This window comes from Dryas octopetala, chromosome 4 (genome assembly GCF_963921425.1).
Source record: "Dryas octopetala chromosome 4, drDryOcto1.1, whole genome shotgun sequence".
NCBI lineage: Eukaryota > Viridiplantae > Streptophyta > Magnoliopsida > Rosales > Rosaceae > Dryas > Dryas octopetala.
In genome coordinates, this window is record NC_141369.1 from 5511126 (window position 1) to 5534325 (window position 23200).

General features: G+C 34.0%; 1 protein-coding gene across 7 annotated transcripts; it reads right to left on the reverse strand.

The window, feature by feature from the left end:
• Nucleotides 1–259: 259 nt before the first annotated feature.
• Nucleotides 260–19376, reverse strand: LOC147286292 (Tetratricopeptide repeat (TPR)-like superfamily protein). 7 transcript variants are annotated; one of them, XM_086239944.1, is made up of 18 exons: nucleotides 19152–19373; nucleotides 18910–19014; nucleotides 17460–17650; nucleotides 17253–17357; nucleotides 16715–16815; nucleotides 14313–14391; nucleotides 13773–13784; nucleotides 13625–13690; nucleotides 11078–11146; nucleotides 10944–11000; nucleotides 9755–9832; nucleotides 9048–9145; nucleotides 8920–8965; nucleotides 6433–6560; nucleotides 3792–3900; nucleotides 2253–2315; nucleotides 1324–1389; nucleotides 260–783 (listed from the first exon to the last, which is right to left on the reverse strand). In XM_086239944.1, the coding sequence occupies exons 1-18, from the start codon at nucleotides 19255–19257 to the stop codon at nucleotides 583–585; spliced, it is 1680 nt and encodes a 559-aa protein (XP_086096070.1). In that variant the 5' UTR covers nucleotides 19258–19373; the 3' UTR covers nucleotides 260–582. The 7 variants fall into 7 exon arrangements, with proteins under 7 accessions (XP_086096070.1, XP_086096069.1, XP_086096071.1 ...); XM_086239943.1 differs by having other exon boundaries at nucleotides 1324–1392; nucleotides 19152–19372; XM_086239949.1 differs by lacking the exon at nucleotides 3792–3900 and having other exon boundaries at nucleotides 645–783; nucleotides 19152–19376.
• Nucleotides 19377–23200: the final 3824 nt, after the last annotated feature.

Consider the following 23200-nt stretch of genomic DNA (forward strand, 5'->3'; position numbering starts at 1 on the left):
CTTCTTTCTATCTCATCCTGGGTTCTCTCTTTCTCTCTGTCCTCTTCTCTCTTTACTGAAATTAGGGTTTTCAATTTGTTTAGGTTTTTCTTCAAATTAGGGTTTTTCCCGGTGGTATTTGAGGAGGTTGAAGGATCTTGTTTTGGGATTTTCAACAAAAAGCAACTGGTCGGAGGTAAGAACTCCTTTTTTATTTCCCAAACCTACAAATACATTTTTTTTTTTTTTTTTAAGATTGTAATTAGTAAAGTAGTTGATAGAAAACATAATCTGTTTTGCACATGGGCATTTTATCAAACTGGTTTTGTTCAAATTTGTACTTTATTACAGTTGAACCGGCAAAGATACACATTATTATGTACTAGCCAACAGGAGGAAAAGCTAATTCATCAACCCAACAATGTCCTAAATCACCAATACACAAAAATATGGACAAAAATAAACAAAATCATGAAGAGGATTCTTCATTTTTCATTCCAGTCATGTGGGCGGCGTATTACAGTACCTGCTGCATCAAACATCCTGGAGTATAACTTTTTTTAGCCGTAACTGCTGCTGCAACCAGAATCGGCAGTCAGCTGCTTAGTTTTTATGTTTCCTAGTAGGAGAAAGTTCGACCTCAAGACGCTTAATTTCATCTCTCACATCTTTCAAACTGATTCTTCCAGATTGCTGTGTTCTTTCCGCAGTTCTATCACTATTCAAGCTCAAAAGATGCTTCAAACAATTAAGATACTCGGTCTTTATTTCAGGAGATCCAGCGATTGACCTCTCAGTTACAAACTACAAATAGATAAATGAGAAAAAACCTAATTTACAAAAATAAAATTATACAGTACATTGAATATCCAAAAATTTAAGGCTAAGATGATGATGAAACAAAATAATAAGAATATTAGCTACAATCGCTTGGGTGACTAATACGAACACGTATTATGTACCAAAAAAGGAACTCCTGTTAATAACTGAATAAGTGTTATCTCTAATAATAATATGGTTTCAGGGTCAAGAACATATCAAATATTTTACAAATATGCTTCACTTAGGGACTTTGAGTTCTTATTAAGTCAGTAGTGAACCATCTTTTTGCGAGACAAGTATATAATCAATGAGAACATATTTAGTTAACAAATATAAAATCTGAAAATTAATCACTTAACCTTATTGCTGTCCATTGTTGAATTCAAATTAATAACATCAAAAGAGAATTATATCCTAATTGCATTCGGTACCTTTTTATCTTAGTAACTACCCATATGAAAGGGGAAAAGAAACTACACAACAAATAAAGAAAGCTCAATAAGTTGTGAACACAAAATGTACCTCTTTGTAAGCAGAAATGCATCTAAATAGAGCATTCTCGGCTTCAATGTTAGGTGAACACTCAACCTGCTACATAATACAAACATATAGTAATAGGTCAGCCAATTCGAAATGAAAGAATATAAATTGAAGAATAAGGGGATTTACACTTTTCTTTGTAGTACAAAATAGTCGTAGCAAATAATGATTGGGGTTATTATTACATCATGAAGCAATTAAACCACTGTTTGCAAAAGTTAATGCCTACCAGAAACACTCACCATACAAGTGTCAACAAGTGTGGTAAGAATGTAAAGTTTTATTATTGATTGGCTGCTTAAGTGTCAACAAGTGCTAAGAATGAGACACTCACCATACAACTTTCGAGTTACATAATTTGCCAAATAAAAAGATAAAACAAAGGTAAGAGTGTGATTTAAAAGTTGGTAGACAACTACAGTGGTGTATAATACAGATTTTTAATCGAAAAAATTGATAACTTGTGTGTTTTGAGTTCCTCTTTAGTGTAGCCAATCCTATTGAATAGTTTTAAAAGTAGCAGCCAAATGGGTCGGGCCTTTTGGACTGCACCATCCATATAACACTAAACTAATGATAAATAGGTTAGCAGACATGTGAAGTCCAACTGCCTTTTGAAGGAGCAGCATGCCAACCTGCTCCAGGAAAGTAGCGTGTCAGCTGACTAGGGGGTTTATGCAAAGAAATAAATCCAAAAAGGGGGTTTCAATTATTTCTAATAAGGTTGGAGGTTAGGAATTAACTCTATTACTAATTGGGGTTAGTAATTATTAACTATAAAAAAAATATCTTACACATGCAAATAATATGCAATAGTGACAAAACAAAACTTCAGTTACTTGCTCAAACAAAACACAGAAAAATTAATGACCAGGCACTAGTTCAAGGGCAATGAAGTTTTAAATACTAACCGTTGACTCCTGTAATTCTTTCCTGGTGATCTCCAAAAGGCCAAGAGTATCAGACGCTTGCAACTGTAAACAATACATCCATCAAATCTGAAACGGAAAATGTCTATATGCATATATGCAAGAATGTAGTTGTTTTTTTTTTTTTTTACCTGTTCAGGCCAGCGAGTCATTTTAATGCTATTAGTTCAGCATAACAACATGTCATTTGGTATTAGTTTATCTACTGTCCAGTCCAATAAAGACACATTTATCTAGTGTAATGCAATCTATACAACAGTCATCCATTACAAATTTTCAACATAAATCAGCCATGGATTAGCCTGTGTCACAGCTTTACCACATGACATGCTATTTCATACATTTTTCTGAAGCACACATTTGAGGCCTCCACTTTCCTTATAAACTGTTTGGACAGAGAAAAGGATATAATCACTGTTAAATGTTGATTAAATTAAGATTATTTTGACCTAAATAGATATTGATGATATCATTGATATGTCTAAACGAAAATATTATTATAAATAGATTATTTTGAAAATGGAAGCTATTAGAGAAATCTTGATGGTAAAGCAATTAGAGAAAATTTTATTAAAGCAATCGCTAAGCAGTTAATTTTTTAATTTTTTTTTTCCATTAGGAAGAAAAACAGTTTCCAAATAATTTTCTATAAAAAAAACAGTTACCAGACAATTTATCTCCCCCTCACATGCAGGTTTATGATCTAACACTCCCCCTCACGTGCAGGTTTATCTCCATCATGAGAGCCTAACATGTGAAATTCAACTTGTATTAGAAGTTGTAATTACAGAAGATTAAGCTGTTAGTATGATCTAACGCTCCCCCTCACATGTGGGTTTATCTCCCTCACCAGAGGCTAACATGTGAAATTCAATTTGTATTAGGAAGTTGGAATTGCAGAATATTAAGCTGTTAGTATGATCTAACACTTCCCCTCACATGTGGGTTTATCTCCACCACCAGAGCCGAACATGTGAAATTCAACTTGCATTAGGAAGTTGTAATTACAGATGATCTCTTGCTCTCCTTTTGTGATAACATGATAAGGTTTATTGCTTAACCACCATTCTCAGAAGTTAAGTTGTTAGGATGTAGGCCAATAATTATTTTATCATCTTAACGTTGTCCAATGATAAAGTGTAGAATGGACTATATCTAAATTTTCTACTACATTGTGGTCAACAAAGAAAATTAATACATTCATCCTTGATGAATTCCAACAATCATTTTATCTTAGATTCCCAAAGTTGCCAATAACAGCAGTGGATATTTAATTTAAAAGAAATAAGAGGCACAAATTTCCAACTAGATAAATGCATTCATGAATGCACGCATAAATTTACAAAGACTTGTGTGTGTGTGTGTGTATTCAGAGAAGACGTCTGTGTGTGTGTGTGTGTGGAGAGAGAGAGAGAGAGAGAGAGAGAGAGAGAGAGAGAGAGAGAGAGAGAGAGGATAGAGCTATACACCACAATCCACATTCAAAGAGGATTAGATTGTTTGCGAAAGAAGAAAACTGACCAGTATGACCAATGCCTCACGACCATTCTTTTCGATTTCACCTAATGCTCCATAATTATATATCTTCCTATTTTGCTTCATTGATTTGTCTAAAGAACATTGTGCTATCCTATTACAGAAAAAAAAAAAAAAACCATATAACTAATCTGTAAGAATCTACACAGAGATGAATTATTATAAAAATGGGAACAGATAAGTTAAGCCTAAAGATATTTTCAATTTTTCAAAGAAAAAAAAAATGTCAGGCATAAGAACATACAATAACTAGTTTATGACATTATCATTAATAGGATGAAAGAGTGAAACATGCAGAGTACAAAGTACAGAAGTTATATATTCTGCGCATGCTAAGTACCAATTAATGTCTGCGTACTTCTCACAAGCTAGCATTCTCTCCTTGGCCAAAGCCTAAACTATATCTATCTGACCCCAAAAAAAACCACTATACAGCCTAATGATACAGCACGGAACAAGATATGACTCAACACTTCAATTTTAGTCACATTCGCACATGTTACTGATTTTTCAATACGAAAAGTTGGTAGTGTGGTATGAAGTGGGAATGTTTGGACCCACCAGGAAGTAAATAGAAGTCTGGATCAACTGTGTAAAATCAAACTTTTGGGAACATAATCAGTGCACAGAAAGTATAAAATCCCTTGTAGCATATCAAAGGGAGAATTGCAAATCAAACGGAAATTTTTGAAATGGAAATTTTGGAACAAGAAGATGATACGTGTCCAGGCTAAAAACCAATTTCTTGTAGTAAATACATTAAAGCAGAAAAGAAAAAGAAAAAATAATTCAGAAAAAACAACTCAATACAAGTTATCCAGTTAAGATCTTAACTTGTAAGTACTCTGACAACCTATAGTAGTTTAACTTTTCTCAACTATTCACATTGATTGGCCAAAAACTATTCACATTGCCCTCAACAAGCATACCAAGACCACTAATTTTTTCCTTTATAAAAAAACAAATTTTAATCCACCAAAATCCAGTACAAAACTTTGTGGACTGACATTGTAGATTAGTCCACCAAATAAAATACATCTAAAGAGAACCTGAATTCCAACCTACAAAAACTCCTACCAATCAGAACCACTGTCTAACCTCACACTATTGTTTTTTTTTTTTTTTTTTTTCCATGAGAAACGAAATTTATTAAAACAACAGAAGAACAAATAGAAAGATAGTGGACAAGAAATCCACCTACATTAAAAAAACAACAAACCACCTCCCAAAACCTTGCTCACAATAAGAATAAAGAAAAACACACATAGCACTCTAGCAACAGCAAGAACTCCCGCAAAACTCGAAACAGCCCTACCCAACTGTAGCTTTCCAATCCAACAAAATGACGGAAACTGACAACTCCCTAAATACTGGGGAAACTGAAGACCATAAAGATGGCCAAAACCTAACTCTATCCCAAGAAGACTCCACATTGTTCCCCTTAAAATCTTCAAAGATTCTCCTATTTCTCTCCCACCATATTATGCACAACACTGCCATCACTCCACAAGACCACAACACCTTTGCCTTCCTAACACTACTCCCAAGCGCGAGATGTTTTTCACAAAACATAGAGACTTGTGGAATAACCCAGCTGATACCAGCAGCTTCAAACAAGTGCCACCAAAGTCCCAAAGCATATGGGCAATGCAAAAACAAATGGCTCCCAGATTCAGCTTCCTTTCTGCACAGAACACACCGATGAGGAGACAAACTTGCATGAGGTCCCCTCTTTTGAACCACATCGCACGTATTTACCTTCCCATGAGAAATAATCCAGGCCAAAACACGAACTTTGGGAGGGACAATTGACTTCCAAATCAATTTTGCAGGATCGAAAACAGCAGGACGCCCCTCACACAAAAACTTAAAAAAAGACTTACAAGAGAAGACCCCTGAAGAATCCAGCTTCCATCTTCTTCTAACCTTAAACTAATATTGTTCTCCAATCTTCCGGCTATACTATTACCTGCCCCCAACACTTTACCTTCTTTCCAGCCAAAAGACCACTAAAATTTCTAACCACCCTTTAGATGGTTAATCCGAATTTTTTTGTTTTTAAAGAAAGGAAAAATTCATTATTCAATCCATACATACATACACGCAGACATAGGGGAGAGAGGGAGTAAAAGAATAATGAAGAAGAGGTAGAGAGAGAGAGAGAGAGAGAGAGAGAGAATAATGAAGAAGAGGTAGGATAAGAAATATATAGTGCTTCTATTACCACCCCAAAAACACTCACCCTACCCATATGCTTTCCCAACCCCTTATTAAACCCCTAAACCATAACCCTATCTTTTACTGTTTCTTTGTTAGCTTTGCAAGATGGCCGCCATGGCAGTGTCCTTTGTTCAGGGCGTTGCTCACAGGCAGCGTTCCATGGTTAGGGAGTTGCCCAATGGCATTCCTAGTTTTTTTTTTTTTTGTTTAAAAAAAAATCTAAAAATTGTTTGAAGTAATTTTACAGGAAGATAAAATCATAATTGAATTTTTCTTTGAAAGGTGAGTGAGCATTTTGGGGTGATAATAAAAGCACTCTAAATATATTGATCAACACATCACTTTCAATTTTATTTGAATAGTATCAAATTTTTTTGCTTGAAATTTATGACAAAATAAAACAAACCTTATGGACTCATTTAAAAAATCCTTGGCCTTATCAAGCTCAGAAATTGCTTTAGAATATTCCATCTTCTTTCGTTGGTTGGAATTAAGCATTGCCACTCTAGCAAGATGAAGCATGTTCGCACCAATCTGCCCATGGACATAGAAAATCAGACCTAATGCAAAGTGTGCATGTGTGTGTTTTTGGTACAAATGCATGGTAATCATGAGTAAAAAGGATAAAAGCAATAGACAGATTGTATTCTACATAAACACATAAACTTAACTCAAATCAACTAAACATTATCCCAATAAACACTGTTTTACACTGTCTGTCAACCTAGTGCACTCCTTTATCCAGAATTGGCACAAACTCGTGTAAAATGTAAATATGAAGACTCTAAGCATGAACGAAGCATAGATGGATAAACACATATATTCAAAATAAAACAATTAAAGACTTAATTATCCTTAAAGAAATTAACTTGGACTTGTTTAAACTCAAAAATAAAAGGAAATTACAAAAGCTTTTATGATGGAAATCATGATGGTCCTGATTTGACTGGATTAGGGATTCTTAAATTATGGCGCAATCACTGACTCTAGTTCTGGAGTTCTAGGTCCTCAAGCGAACTTCCAGGCCAGGAAGGAGCCAAAAAACGTGAGCGCCCCTGCAATCTTTCTTTTACATTGGCTTCATAAATTTGGCTCAGCTGTAACTCTTTAGGGATAGATTCAAATTATGTCTCTTCACTTTCTCCTATTCATTCTGCATCATTATAACATAAAAAATTTGGACATTTCAAATATAAGGAAGCCAAATTTTGGAGCATCAAATTTTTAAAATGAGAAAGTAGTTGGAAACAAAAACATGACATACCATTATCACCAAACAGAAATTTTATAACATTTCCATATCACTAGAATTGAAAAGTTTCTTATGGTTTTTTCTTTTTCTCTTTTTTGTAAAAAGGAGGTTGAAGGGAGAGGAGGAGGTTAAACTCTTGGGTGTGAGGGTAAATGCTCTCTCTACCACTGGAGCCAGACGCGATATACAGAAGCATATTTGATATTATAAATCAAACAATCCGCCTACTATTCAAAAGGAAGCAGCATACTGAAACATTTAAAGCTGCATATTATTACAAATGTAATCACATAAGAGCAGTTGTCAGCTAATGTTCCATGGGACTATGTTATTTCAATCACAACTACAGATATGACTGAGGTTGAGTTAAGATGTATGAGTTACATGCTGAGTTACTTTTTAACATCTTATTTCTTGGTTTACATAAACAAGTTTTCATCTTATGCATAACAAGATTAATCCACAAATCCCTTTGGTACCAAACTGATACTGACCATGTAATTACATACTAACCACTCCCTGTATAAGTGCCCCCAAGTTTTGAAAATGTGTCCATTGCTTTCCAATTGAAAAGTCGGTCACACATGGAAACTTAACAGTTATAGGACATGACAAGAAATATCAAGACATGGATGCTATTAATGGTTAACTAGTACCAAGACAAGTCAGAAATATCTATATCGTACAGATTTATGATTTTCACTAAATCTTTTTCTTGTTATAATTCAATATTGTTTCTATGTATTCATTATTGAATAAGATAGTATAATATATAGTCTTTCTCTCTGCAGGGCACCTGTTACGCATATATTTTATGGTTTTTTTAACCTTTTGATCTTATTCTTGGCAGGGTTTAATACTTTAGGATATAAATCGTCCAATGAGATTCGTTCCTTGGTTTTAACTCACACAGTTTTGCCTCCCGTTCCTCAATTAGATTGTAGGTTTTAACTCTCCAGCTTTGGGCGGTAGAACGATGATTCTATACCCTAAAATATAGAACCATATACCCTATAATGGTGAACCCTGTCAAAAAGAGAATAAAAAATGGAAAAAAATCATAAAAAGACCCACTAAAGAACGGACGTCCTCAGAGAATTTTTAGTGTAATATATATATAAATTCCAAAAAATCATTTTTGGAATAATATATATATATATATATATGTTAGTAATAACATATACTTTAATCAGGGGACAAGGAGTCCACTTCTATAATACAGCCCAAAACATCCAAGAGAATCAAAACTAACAACCAAACAAAACACAAGATAAAACAATTTTGCTAATAGGTGCCCTGATGCCCTCCAGTTTAAAGGGGAACATGCTCACCCAGTAGAAACAAAAGCCCAAAGAGATGACAAAAATAACACCCTATCCCACAACTCTTCCACCTTCCCCACCCCGCGGTAATCTTGATAATTCATCTATTCATCTCCATCCATAAAACCCAGATGGCATCCATTATTCTGCAGTTCTATAAAACCAGGGCTTTCTTTCCTTCTCATAAGACAGAGTATAATATAAATGATAAAACCCAGATGACATCCATTATTATGCGCTTAAGAATCATAAGCATTCAAAACATATCCATTGCATTCAAGGGAATACTTTCATGAGATGAATGTGCAAAGCAACTAACCTGAATATGATCTTCAGGAAGTAAGGCTTTCCGAGAATCAAGACATCTACAAAGAAATTAGTAAACAAAACTCTCTCATTATTTATGAGATATCACTTCTTCTGATCTTCAATGACAATGCTCTTTACCTTTCAAGAAGCTCTTCAGCTTCCTTTAAGCTCCCAGCCGATTGTAGGATCAGTGCAAGCCTTTCAGCTGTTATCACTGTGTCCAATGAATTCCATCCCTGCATCACAAGAGAGTTACCAAAGGCTGCACAAAAAACCTCTTTCATCCACACTGGCAAACATAAAGCAGAACTAATGGAGTGCAGGCCACTAAAATTTATGGAGCATGGGTGTCAAAAGAAATAATTAAGCATCAGTAGAATTAATGGGCTGGCATTCAGCATGGAAATTAAACTACATGCATGTTCGGGAATAAATACGTGTCTTTTAAGGTTTCTACGTCTTTTCATTTACTGTTATGTGGTATTTACTTCACTGATCATTTGAGCTATTGGTTGCTGTCTTGTGGTTGCTGCCACGAAAAAAAATTACTTTACATTTCGTGAATCATGGAAAGTGATTATTTGGTACAAATTAAAGAATTTTGGCACCACGTGATAATAACCTTTTCAATCATATGCGTATGGCGGAATAAATACTTTGCTTGGAATTTTGGAACAGGAAAAGGTAATCAATAGGCAGGCTACTTTTTTTTTTTTTTAAGAAAATAAGTAGCCAGGCAACTTAATACTGATTAAACCAAAATAGATAGATAAATCTCAACATCTACATGCAATATAGCATACACAAAATGAAAAAGATAAATATAAAGGAATTAAATGCCAAACCTTTGTTAATTCCATTATATGTAGAATCTTTCTTTGTACCTTCTCAGCCTCCTCAACACGATTGGACTTCAGATATATCTGGAGAGAGGAGAGAGGGGGAGAGAGAGAGAGGGAGAGAGGCAATAACTTAATTACAGAACACAAGGTACAATTATGAAAATCTTAGAGCTATGACTCCTATCAAGAGAAACCCGCAAAGGTATATCATAATGTGTTGTAGGTTTTTTTTTTTCCATAAAATAACATAGCTTAAAGAAGCTTTCTTTTTCTTGCAAGCACATTATAAAATGTATAAGGACTTTAAAATTCTATGAAGAACATGTAATAAAGGAGAAAAAACATTATATGTTTTTTGCGAGAAAATGATAGACAAGGCTGAGTACAGATTGTGTGGTCACTGTTTCCAGTTGTTGAAAGGCTGACTGCTGTTTGAAAATTATTGTACGTGAATCGTTAGGTGCCCTGTTTTCTATAAGCTGAGAGTAGCATTTTTGTGGACTGCTGGTCCACTTTGATTGTACTTTTCACATTTCATGAATACAATTGTTATGCTTCTATAATAAAAAGATAAGATATTATCAAGATCCAATAATAAACAGTAAATGGGTGGATATTGTCAATAATTCTGTATTATAAATTAGCAGGGGGCATCGAGATACCCTATTTCTGGAATCCTACGACTAAAGCATTGGGTTTCAAAACAAAGAAAGTGGTACTTATCAAGGTACTGTTCCTTTACAGCAGAAGACCCCCTCAGTTTCAGAAGATTTCAAGGCTTGACAAATTGAATCTTTTCGATTATCCAACAGTTAAGGAGTAAATCCTAGGAAGAATAATGGGTTCGATTATAACTAATATCCAAGAATTTTCAAAATGGGGAAGGAAGAACAGGTTGTAAAACTATTGAGATTCAAGACCTAAAGTAGAAAGCTTTGATTAGAGGTTCAATCTTGGCCTTCTGAGGTTTATCCTCAGCTTGTGTAAGAGAAGGGTTCTTTAACATACAGGATGTAATTGTTAAGCCATAATGGAATACAGTTAAATTCACAAATAAACTTCAGTTCAATCTCCCAAAAATTAAAACTACCTCTCAATCAAAACTATCCTTTGGCAATGTACATCCAAACCTCATATATAATTATATATTTCCGTATAAGAGTCAAAGTGGCAACCTGCGAGAAAACACAACCTGAGCAAGATATCGCATTCTCTTGACACACGTAATCGATTCGCCAAGGCCACCATCCTATATAGTGAAAAAACAATTGGAAGTAAGAATATTAAAGCTGAAACAGCGATCTAGATATTATCATAGCTCTTGACCTCGAGTATTCTAATAGAATCCTGAATAAGGGCCTCGGAATCCTTTTCTTTTCCTTGGAGGTGTAGCACCTGCAGTTAAATTACATCTCACTAAATAAGTTACTCAAGAGAAAATATGTAAGGGACATTCAAAAGGAAGGAAGCGTAAATGTAGGGGCTATAATACCAGTAATAGGCAATAAAACAAAAAATCTCCCAATTGATTCATCAATTATGAAAGTGAGGAAATGCGTCCTATTCTCTCATCCAAATGCCCTAACAAGTGCAAAGCCTCTCTCTTGAAGACACAACTCTATCACTAAGAGATATAGTAAACCGCCAGAAACGATAACAGCCTCTCAGATGAGTGATGACCAAGGTTGAAAATGTTGATGCCCGTTCAGTAGTCCAATTTTAAGGAGATAGCGGTGAAAAATGTTGGTAAAATATAAAAATTTCAAAAACAATGGAAATTTTGAATGAAACATTAAAAAATGGTTTCCATAAGAGAGAAGTCCCTTTGGTATGTTGTCTTAAGAGAAATATGGGTTGCATAAAAATGGTTGGGACTTCAACGTGGCGAATAGAGGCTTGAGTTGCTGTCCGTGGAAAGATATTTCATAAGGTATCCCTTCTTTCTCTTCTTGTTGTCAGTTCGGGGTGGACGAAATGTTAGGTGTTGGGAAGAGTGTTTGGGTGGGCAAAATGTTAGGTGTTGGGAAGAGTGTTGGGTTGGAGAAATAGCTTTTTGTTCTCTTTTCCCTCGGTTGTATAGGCTGTCACAATCCCACAATTTTCCAATTGCTAGAATGTGTGTAAATTCATCGTTTATCCCTTTGGGGAGGGATTTTGGGTTTCGAAGAAATTGGAATGGTTAGGAGTTGGGAGAGTTAGTTCAGCTGCAGTCTTGTCTTGAGAAGGTCTTATTGGTCAACTCTAGGGGGGAAATCAGAGTTTAGAAGGTACGGGTGTTAGCTTGGTTAATTGCTCATGGGAGGGTGAACACATGTGATAAGGTTCAGCGGAGACAACCTTTTTTTTTTTTGTCTATCCCCTCATTGGTGTGTTATGTGTATAAGTGAGGCTGAAAGTGTGGCCACCTGTTTCTTCAGGTGGATTAGGCTCTTATTGTATTCAGCTTTATGTTTAGAACAGGGATTTTGGATTAGAGGTTGTGGTCTTGAAGTTGTTGTAATTTGTCAAAAAAGAAAAAACTGTTTCTTCATTGTCCAGTTGCGTCATTCTTGCAGTGGCGATTGTTTAAGGAGGCTAATCTGAACTTGGAAATTCCAGTCTCTTGTGCACCACTTTTATCTGAAAGGTATCAGTTTTTTGGAGGGAAGAAAAGGGGTGTGACATTGGAGAGGTATGCTGTGATGACTGTTCTTTGGGTAGTTAGGTTGGAGAGAAATAGAAGGATATTTGAGGATATCAAGGGGGAAGAGTTGGAAATTTTGTGGGGAAGAGTCTGATTTTGGGCTTCCCTCAGGGCTTTGATTTCTTCAGAGTTTAGTGACTATTCATTTGCAGTCATTATGCTGGACTGGAAGGCTGTAGTGGTTTAGTTTGTTGACCTTCTGTTCTGTTATTGATCTGTTTAGTTGTTTATATTGTAAGTTTTTTTTATCTTTAGTGTTTAATGGATATCTTATCCACTATGTTGTACTCCTTGTTTTGTATTAATAAAAGTATGTTCCATAATTAGTAAAGGATAATTAGAATAATAATGAGTGATTCCAAAAGAACTTGTTGACCCTTTATCCTTGAATGGGGTAAAGGCTCATTAATGCATCGTAGGCTTGTGGTCAAAAAAAGTATTATTGGCCTTTTAATTTTTGCAGTCTGCAATTTTTAAGACATTTTGACTTTTGCTTTGCATCGCCGCATCAAGCAGCAATCTTCACACAGGGTGCAGCCTTGAAAAGCATGTATCCCGACAAAGTAACTGGCACCACGTGATGCGATTTAACAATACCACTGAAAGTTTGGGGAAGACATCCCAAATTTCAAAGAAACTAAGGGAAACATACCTTGTCGACCCCTCCTACAAACCAAAAGATTGGCCAATATTTTGGTAGACCACTTCCCATATACCAAGGCAAATGTACATTCCCAAGAATACATCTTCAAGGGAAGCATATATGTGGCAACACTATATACTTCGTAATAGAGTTTCATACTTCAAGCATAAGTGGCAAAATTAGAACCATATTGTGGCAACACTAGAGCATATGTGTAGATTGCTGATATAAATTGGCCTTATTGTAATAGGGTTTCATACTTCTAACATATTGATTGAGAACAGATATTGAATTTACTCTAATTTGGCTCTTTTTTTCTCCTATGTCTCTCTATTCTTCTCTTTCTTATATCCCTTTTGTCTCTTTCTATCCATATTCCATACTTCTCTCTCTTAATATATCTGTCCAACATCAATTGAATATCTTAGAAGCACGATAAACATAACACAGGTTTGAATTCTTTTAATTTTTTTAATCTTTCCAGACAAATAAATAACACAAGAATGTAGTTCAAACAGTACTATCATACAGGGATTCAAGAAACTACCGTTCCAAGATGATACATAGTATCTGCATAATCTGTATGGTTAAGACCCAGAACGCGGGCTTTAATCTGAACAGGGTAATTACAAATTGAGGTTAGCAGCATAAACACTCACATTACTATGGGTATGTAAAACAGCCCAGGCTAATACCTTCAAAGCACGCTGTCCAAATGCATCATTAATCAGACAGCAAGGGGGCCGGGAGAAGCAAAACGTCAACAGATATCAGTAGGAAGAAAAAGTCATTAATTATTGCAAAAATTATTCTTAAGAAATGATGCTGATGGCATGTTGCAATGAGATGCAGAAGACAAATCAAATAATTACATTAATTAATACAGATAATATAGCAAAATGCACATATACAAGGTGCACCTAGAAAAAAATAAGAAAGATAAGAATAATTCCAGATAAACCTCTTCCAAAACGTACATAAATTTTCATGTGTTGGGTCACAAGCATGACTCACAAAGTAATCACATACTACATTAATATTCATCACCATAACTATCAGAAGCTTTAGTCCAAAAAAAAAAAGACTATCAGAAGCAGAGTCCTTAAAAATTAAAAAAATAAAGGACATAAACTTTAAGAAAAAGGATGGAAAGGCCAGAAAAGTTCATAGACACTGTTGAAGAACCTATAGTCAAAACCAAAAGCATGAACTAAAAAAGTTTTTAAAGTTATCACCTCATAGCAAACACGAGCTTCGTCCAGCTTCCGCTGCACAATATAGAACTGCCCAAGGTTGTGAAAGGCAGACCCAACTCTGTGGACAGGTAATCTTGCATGAGCGATTACTGACTCAACATAAAGAACATAAGTGTTTTCAAAGATAGGGTAACATATGTAACATTTTAATAGTGAGAAAAGATTTGAGTACCATTTGTAACATTTTATCAGAGTAACATTTGGGCCCATTTGGTAACAATTTTATTTTCTATTTTTGGTGATTATTTTTACCAAATATAGAGGATGAGAAACGAGAGGATAGTGAGGAAAGGGATGATAGATGTGAGAAAGGGAGGGAGAGAGGAGAAAAGAGATGATAGATGTGAAAAAATGTATATGGATTGATTCTTTTTTTTCTTTTTTTATAGGAGTACATGCAAAAATAATTTTTAATAGTTTTTTTTTTTTGTTGCAATATTAGTTTTATGTATACTCTCATTTCTTCCTCGCATCTCTCATATCCCTCCTTCATTTCTCCCATATATTTTCCCTCTATCTCTTTCACTAAAATAAAAAATGAATCGAAAAACAAAAACAAAAACATTACTATACAGGCTATTAGAAATTTGGCAGATACACCAAAAGCCTCCATTTTTCAAAGTTTTTTGCTATTGTTAATTTTGTCTATGTTACATAGTTATTGAAGCGATATCAAAGAAATGGAAAATAAATTGTATCTCATGCACTCAAGCACAAAAAACACTTATGTTAGTTCGAAATTCAATCAAAATATATGCAATACAACACTTACACAAATTCACATATGTTGCTTTTTTTTTTCTTTTTTACCTTTTTGATAGGTAATTGAATAAAAGTTTTCTCTAGTACACAGAAAATATAAATGAGAAAACAGAAAAAAAAAAAATAAACTAAAATCTAAAATACATATATATAAAGAGCCTTCAAAGATGAAGAGCACAATTCATATAAAACACCTAATGACAGAAAGAACTTGAAAATCAGAAGTTCAGACGCCACCCTGAGCTTTCCATATATTTGAAAATCCTGGCATTTTTTTTCCACATACACCACATAACGCATAAGGGAAGAGGTCTCCAAGTTTCCCTATTGCAATGCTTTCTAAAACTTCCATTCTAGCAACAAAGTAATTCCTAGACTGCTTTAGGCATAAACCAATTGACCCCAATGAATACAAAGATGAACCATAGGAATCCCTTGCAACTAAACAGTACTGATTCGCCACTGCATTTACACATACAACACCAATCTGTAGACATACCTCAATTCCAACTCAGAGCACCCAAAATTTCATCAAAGGGGACACAACCAACAATGACACTGCCTCATTTTCAACTCAGAGCACCCCTAAACCCAAGTTCTTCTTACATATTCACTTGGAAGCGCTTCATGAGCAAGTACCTACCAAGTTCTTCTAGTGCTTTTGTTCATTTTTGTCCAACCTTTAAGAGCATTATTTATCTGGAAGCACTTTTGGTAAGGCAAAAACAGTCCCAAACAAACCCTAAAAATCAAAATTGCATTGCTAACTCGAAACCTCCACAGACTGATTAGAAATTGAAGGAACCGAGATCACAAATTTCCAATCATAGGTTGATTTTCTTTGGAGAAAGCATTTCTCATTCTAGATCTCAATTGTTCTTACATACACTCACTAAATCAATGACCCCCTATCACAATAGCAACTTTGATTCTCTTGTGTGTTCATAGGTAGTATTTTTTTTTTTTTCGATAGGGAACAAGACTTTATTAATCAAATAAAAAGGTACAATATTGAGGACAAGGTGTCCTCTAAAGGAAAGAAAACTAATCAGCTACAAATATCCAATGCATCTGCAGAATACACTAGAGAATAGCAGCCTTCCAATCTGATAAAAATAGCAGAAAATGAGCTATCCCTAAACTCTAATGACAATGATGCCCACAGAGAAGCCCAGAACCTAACCCTCTCCCACAAATGACTCACCTCCTCACCTTCACATCCTCAAATAATCGTGTATTCCTTTCCAGCCAAATGACCCAATATACATCCATTACTGCACATCGCTTCATCAATGCATGCACTTCATCAATGTGTGTCATATATTTTTCCATATGTTTCATTTCTAGGTCAGATAAAATCACAATATTGATATTTGAATTCATGGTCATATCAACTAATTGGAAAACAGAAAGATTTTATAACAAAATTTTTCTGATAAGTATTAAACACAACCATCATTTTCTATTAAACTACAGAAATACAACATTATATGCCATGCTAATGGCATTATACATGTTAATTAACATGCAAGGCATGGTCAACAGGCCTTTAATCTTTATCATTAAATAATGAATATGTAAGCATTCTCTGTTATAGTCTGCATAATAATCAAGTATACCGTATATCTCCAGGGCCAAATGATTCCTCCAGTATGCTGATAGCCTCCAAATACAATGGCTCTGCTTTATTATATGCCTTACTAACTCTATAGAGCTCTGCCTGAAACAAAAACAACAGAAAACTATAATTTCTCATCAAATTCAAGATTCCCATTAAAATATATCAAATACATAAATACTTCCATGAAAGATACAACCATCTTTCTCTAAAATTTCTTTAATGGCAGAGATTATAACCAGATTATAAATTCTGTGGTGTACAAGCAATCAAGCTTCTGGCTCAATTAATTCGTAGTATTTGCAGTTGAGCAGTATGTATCCTAGACTGCACATAACTCAAAATTTGGAAACAAAAGAAAAATTAATCTTTTGTTTAATATTCTTTTCCTTTTCTTTTTTTTTTTCGTTTTGGTCATCTCACAAGTACAATTTTTTGCAATTTTCACATAGACTTAATAAGGAAACCAAAGATTCACAAAAAAAAAAAAAAAAAAAAAGGACAACCAAAGAGATTATTAAGGCACAAAGTGCACTTACTAGATTGTTGCTTGCAGATGCAACATGCGGATCCCTCTCCCCAAAGCCTTCTCTAGCTTCTTGTAAAGCTAAGAGGAAAAACTTTTCAGCTTCCTCCAATTTTCCCTAGCAGGTGGAAACAAACAACAAGATTTTGGGTAAGATCAAAAAACTATTAAATAACAAAATAATCAAACCAGTGAAGACACATAGGCATAGAAAGCTTGCCTGAAGGAATAAATCCCTCCCTCTATCAGTAAAAACTCTCCACTTAGAGGTATGTATATTTGATATCACAGAACCGTCCTCAATTTTGCGTAATTCCATGACGTCATCCTCTTCCACGTGATTTTCAGGACTTGATTCAATTGATGCATCTCTTGCTAAGACAGTGTTGGAATTTATCGCAAGAAGAATTGCTTCAAAGATATCAGACTAGTTAGGGATAACATATGTTGTTGGTTATGGCTTTCAACGCAACCCTTAAGTTATACTGAGGTACTTCACCACATGACCTTAGATTTCCTGCAAAACTAATCTGACTAATGTGTATATAATGTAGCTACGAGTACAATTTTGTTAAGCACATGCATTTCACATATCTTGTAACATAAAATCCTTTATTTTATGCCCTTAAAAATCAGCTCCCCAAACATGATTCAACAATTTCACATTCATATAAAACAAAATAAAACATCTAAAACCCCAAAATAATATAATAATGTAGAAACAAGTCAACTCAATAAAACCTCATGACTATTAGTTGGGGCCATCTACATGATCTTACTTTTACCTAAAAACAAAGGCTAAGGAAATTTGGATTATATATTTAGTTTAGGGAACTGAAAAAATCATTTTAAAATTTTTTTAAAAAAAGAAATGAATAAAATTAGAAAGTACTGAGAATTTTTGGGTGTCTGAGTGTATTGAATAAATGTTTCAATGGATCAGGTCCCCTTACTATTTTCAAATACAGTTTATATTATAATTTTTTTAGATTTTTGGTTTGTTTAAATCTTTTAATCATGCCACAAATGCTATTTAATTTATGCAAATATGATCATAACTTTTTTTTTCAGCAAACAAAAAAAAAATTATGATTTGTTTTATGAACGATTTTGACTATAAAAAGTCATGGAAAAAGTCTGTCAAATCTCTATGAGACTCCATGTAGAAATCTGCAACAGTTTACCATATAACTCTATAAAATTCTACAAAAGTCTACCATTTAATTCGATGAAATCTATCAAAGTCTATAAAAATCTATTAACTCTACAAAAGTCTATCACTTTTAAAAATTAAAAATAAATTAAATTAAAGAACTCTAAAAAGCTTTGTATAAATATAAATCGAATAATGGATAAGCTAAATAAAACATAAAAACCAGACATGACAATCCGAGATATAAGTCATCCAGACAAGAAAAGTAGAACTGAACAATTCCTTCAAGAAAAATCCCCAATTTTGAATTAGCTTATAATAAAGGATTTCCCCTAATGGATTTTGCAAAATACCCATCTCCTAATTAACAGCATATAACTAAATAACCATGCATTTAGACTCATTCAAACTTGAAAATAATAACATATCTTAATCTCATTTCTCATTTATAAATTCCAGAGTAAAGTATACATATATAATTAACCCTGTTAAATGGGTTGTAAGAGATATCATATACCTGCATTTCCAGATAGAAAAAGCCATAGCCGAGGGTCCCTATGGCTATAATTCATCCTCCAACTACAATCTTTAGGAGCATGCTGATAAGAAAAATTGGTACGGCCTGTAACAACAACACCCATACACCTGATTTAGTGGTTTCTAACACAAATCTAATAATTCACCCACCAACACCTTAATTACAAACCTATCTGAGCGTTAAAGTTTATTTGTTTTGGCGTAACATGAAAAATTACGTACTGGAGAGAGGAACACTGATCGTTGTTCCGCAAGTTGAAGATACTGTTTTTGAGGGCAAACGGATACGCCTCTTGATCACGTTGGCTGCTGCTTGGCGAAGAGACATTTTTTCAGTCCCTTGTTTTCGAAAAAGCGACACAGGGAGAGAGAGAGAGAGAGAGAGAGAGAGAGAGAGAGAGAGAGAGAGGGTTTAGTGTTGTCGCGTGTGGTTTAGTTCTCTCGCTCTTAAACCTCTGTAAAGTGACAACTTACAAAACGACCTCAGGATTCGAATTTCCTATCAAATAATTATGGTTTTTGGGATCTACTAAACTTCTTTTAAGACAAAGCTTTTTCGTTTATTCCCATGGTGTCATTGTTTTTTGACAAAATGGTCCATATTTTTCTAAATAGTGGAAAAGCTTTGTTTTTGTGAAATCAAGTGCGGAGGAGGCTTTGAAAGTAGTGAAGATAACAATAGATGTTCTTTGAGTGCTCCATTATTAATGTAAGATTCTTAATAAGATTTCTGCTGATAATGGATATAGTTGCTCTATTATTGCTAAGAGCTTATGGTGACTTGATGTTGATGATATGCTTCTATCTTGTTTTTAATATTATGGAGCTCTTTGTTGGTGAGATTATTCCAAAAATGATCATTGTCCTTTCATGTTTGTGTTTGTTGGTCTAACTGGGAAGTAAGCTTCTCGAAAACTTCCCGAGTCTTTGTGCTCATATAAAGAAAAGGTCCAAAAGGACTGCTAATTAAGGATCTTCTCTTTGTTGTAAATACTCATATTGTACTCTTCTCCTATAAGCATAAACTTGGAACACGTGTCATCAAACCTATCAAATTACATAATTTGTGCTCCTCTAAATCTCTGGATATGCTCAAGTGTAGGTGTACACCTGTATCCTGCTATTGGAATGACAGAATATTTCTCCATGCTAAAAATTACTATGTGATAAGCTTCATTGTGAATTATGTCATGGAACCACTCTGGTGGAATGCTGATAAAATCTATGCAAAGATCGTGCCATTTTTCTAGATTTAAATCTGCTAAATATCGGAACTTATGAGAGAATTGCTGAAGATGATCACTGTTAGAAACATATAAATCACTAACATAACCAAAATCAATTAGTAGCTTGGGAGTAACTCTAACTACTTTTTGTCTCCCATTGTGCTTATAACTGAGATGTTAAGGCTTATAATCATGTATGTTGATATATACGTGCTAGTGTTTTATGTTGATGTATGGATTGTCGCAGCCACATCATTCCAGTTTTGCACAAAAACATGGTGGTATGATCTGCATGATAGGTCCATGCCTGGTTTAGGGTCAAAAATTGACTGGTATAGTGCTTTATGTAGTTATATCTGCAAAGTTATTGCTGCTTTCAAGAATTCTTTAAATATTTGTTGTTGAAGATGGAAAGGAAGTTGCCTTATCCTTGCTCCAAGTGATGTATAATCTTCACTTGTGATTGTTACTGGTGGGCTTGCCTCATTAGCCTTTTCTAATACTTGCTTGTGAGTTTCTTCACTGGTTTTCTGAGTATTCTCAGAAACCTGGTAAATTACACTACTAGTAGTGGGCTCAATAGCTTCTTGTGGTATAATAGCTGACTATTAAAACTTCTGAGCTAAAAGGTCTTGGTGCTTTAAGTCAAAATATGAAAATGTCTTATTATATTATCTTTTTCACTAGTAAATGTTTCAAAACGCTTTTGTAATGCTTGATACTTAAAATTATAACTTAAAAACTCTTGTTCAAGTGCTCTAATAAGTTTTTCATGTGCTATTTTAATTTAAAGATCCTTCTCTAGGTTTTGTATTCCAAATATTATCAAGTAAAACATGTTGTTTTTCAATAAGATGACTGGCAGTTCTAAAACGATACAGAGGGTTCTGCACAGTGTGATACCCTGAAATTTTTTGAATTTTATTTGAGAATTGGGAATTATATTTCTTGTTTCATGTTAAGCATCTTCAAATTTATTCTAATTTGACATTAAGAATAGGTGTATTTCATTGTTGATTTTTTTGTTAAGACTCTTTTATTAACTTCTTATTTGATTTTGACCAGGTTGTGTTATTGTTATTTAGGCACTTTTGATGCTAAAGAGTTAAATGTTTCCATGAGGTATGAATATCTTATCGATCTCATGCTCTTTGGATTACAACTCATATTAACTCCCTTTTGACTGTTATAAGGAAAGGTACTATTATTTCTGTTGTTGACTTTATTGTGAGGTCCTTGGAGATTTCTCTCCATTTGACTTTGAAAAACAGTCATTGTGATCTTATTTTGAAAATCTCTTGTATATATATGCTAATATGATCAACGTGGACCTATACTTATGTATTTTACAGTGATCAACTCTATGTTATAAGCATGCAATTTAGCTAGTGAATTTTTGAACATGTTTGCAAAAGTATGTGCTTGTTATATGATATTGCATGTGTGCTTCCACATTTTGAAATGTTGTATTGATAAATGCTATGGATTAAAAATTGAAGGCTATTTTATTTGTTTGTTTCCACCTAGTCTAGAAGTAAATTTTGAAAAAAATAGTAACCTAGTGAGGATGAGTCCTTTGCCACAGAAGCTGGGCTGAGTTGGAATCATATTCCACTTTCATTTAAAAACATAAATTTTCTCATGCATTTGGGTAAGTTGTGAATTAGGAGAAAATGGGAATTGAGATATAAAAGGGGATTAGACTCTGATCTCCATCTTTTTAAAAGAATTAGAGAGAAATTATAGCCTCTTTTATCAAAAACCAAGAGTTAATCTTGGAGAGAAAGCAAGAGTATTTCTCAAATTTTCTAGCTGTCCAAATTTTAGCCATGTTAAGTTGTGAGTTCGGACACTCGAAGGGATTCCTAGTTGGCTCCTTCAACTACCACCAGTTGAGAGTTGTCCCTGCAACCAAACACCCCCTAAATTCCATTCATACATATTAGAAACAAAAAGAAACAATACTTATACTAGTGTTGAATGAATGGCTAAGGTGAGAGAGTCTAGTTAGACAAGACTTGGTAGAATTTAAAGAAAAGTAAAAAAAAAAAAAAAGGAAAAAGGGAAAAAGACTACTACCTGAAGAGTACGTACTACAATTCAATACTTAATAAAGTAGCAGCTTAGAGTGTAGCAAAGGATTCTTGAAACTTTGTATTGTTCTTTTGAGTTGTAGATTTAAATAGTAGAAGTCTTTGGTGTAGCTTTAAAACTCTAAGTGTCAAAGTCTGCAATACATACCTATGAAACTTGGAATAAGGTACCAACTTAGAAATGAACTTCTGTGTTGCTTTTTGAGACATCACTAATTACTCTCGTGAACTTAGTTAATTGAGTTTAAGATTGTCAAATTATAGTGCTAATGTGGGCTGTAAGAATTCAAAATCCATGTTATTCTCTTCCTTTCACTTGGATGTATGACTTTTGATATTTATGATTAATAAGGTATGCATGAATAAGTTTCTTAATTCTTTTCCCTATTTTTGAACTTTTAAAAAATAAAATAAAGAAAGAAGTAAACCATTCTCTCATGAAACACCAAATAAGAAGTCAACCTAATTCAGTGAATATACACCACTATGTTCCTAATAGATAAATTGTTTATTCCTTCTTTGTATTATGTCTTGTTTCTTTTTCACTAGTTTTACTTTCTTCTAAAATTTGCAGTCATGAAAACATGTCAATATGTGATACTAAACATTACATGCTGCTTATATGCCTTGAAGTTTAATTGATTTATATCTCTATGATGTTATGAGAAATGGTATTACCTCAACAAATCTAATGAGTTTGTAGTGTTTGGATCATGACGTTTAGGATTATCAAACCACTCTCACCTAGTTGTGTTTTTTTTATCCCTTTTTCAAATCTTTGATTGATTTGCCAAAGACTCAAAGGCCTACATCACTCTCGAAAATTCAATCAAGTATTGAGTAGTTGCGCTTAAGTATAGTTTTTTTTGTTTTCTTCTAAATTTCATTATTATGGATAAATTGACATTTGGATATTATGAGAGAGATGTACAAGTTCCTTTTATATATGTTG

Bases quoted from the DNA above. Each gene is read 5' to 3' on its own strand.
- LOC147286292 (XM_086239943.1), bottom strand. From the start codon at position 19,257: ATGTCTCTTCGCCAAGCAGCAGCCAACGTGATCAAGAGGCGTATCCGT. The intron at 9,146-9,754 runs GTTTGGCATTTA...CTTGTGATGCAG, and splicing joins ATATAATGGAATTAACAAAG to GGATGGAATTCATTGGACAC. The intron at 3,901-6,432 runs GTTTGTTTTATT...TTTCTGTAATAG, and splicing joins TTTTTAAATGAGTCCATAAG to GATAGCACAATGTTCTTTAG.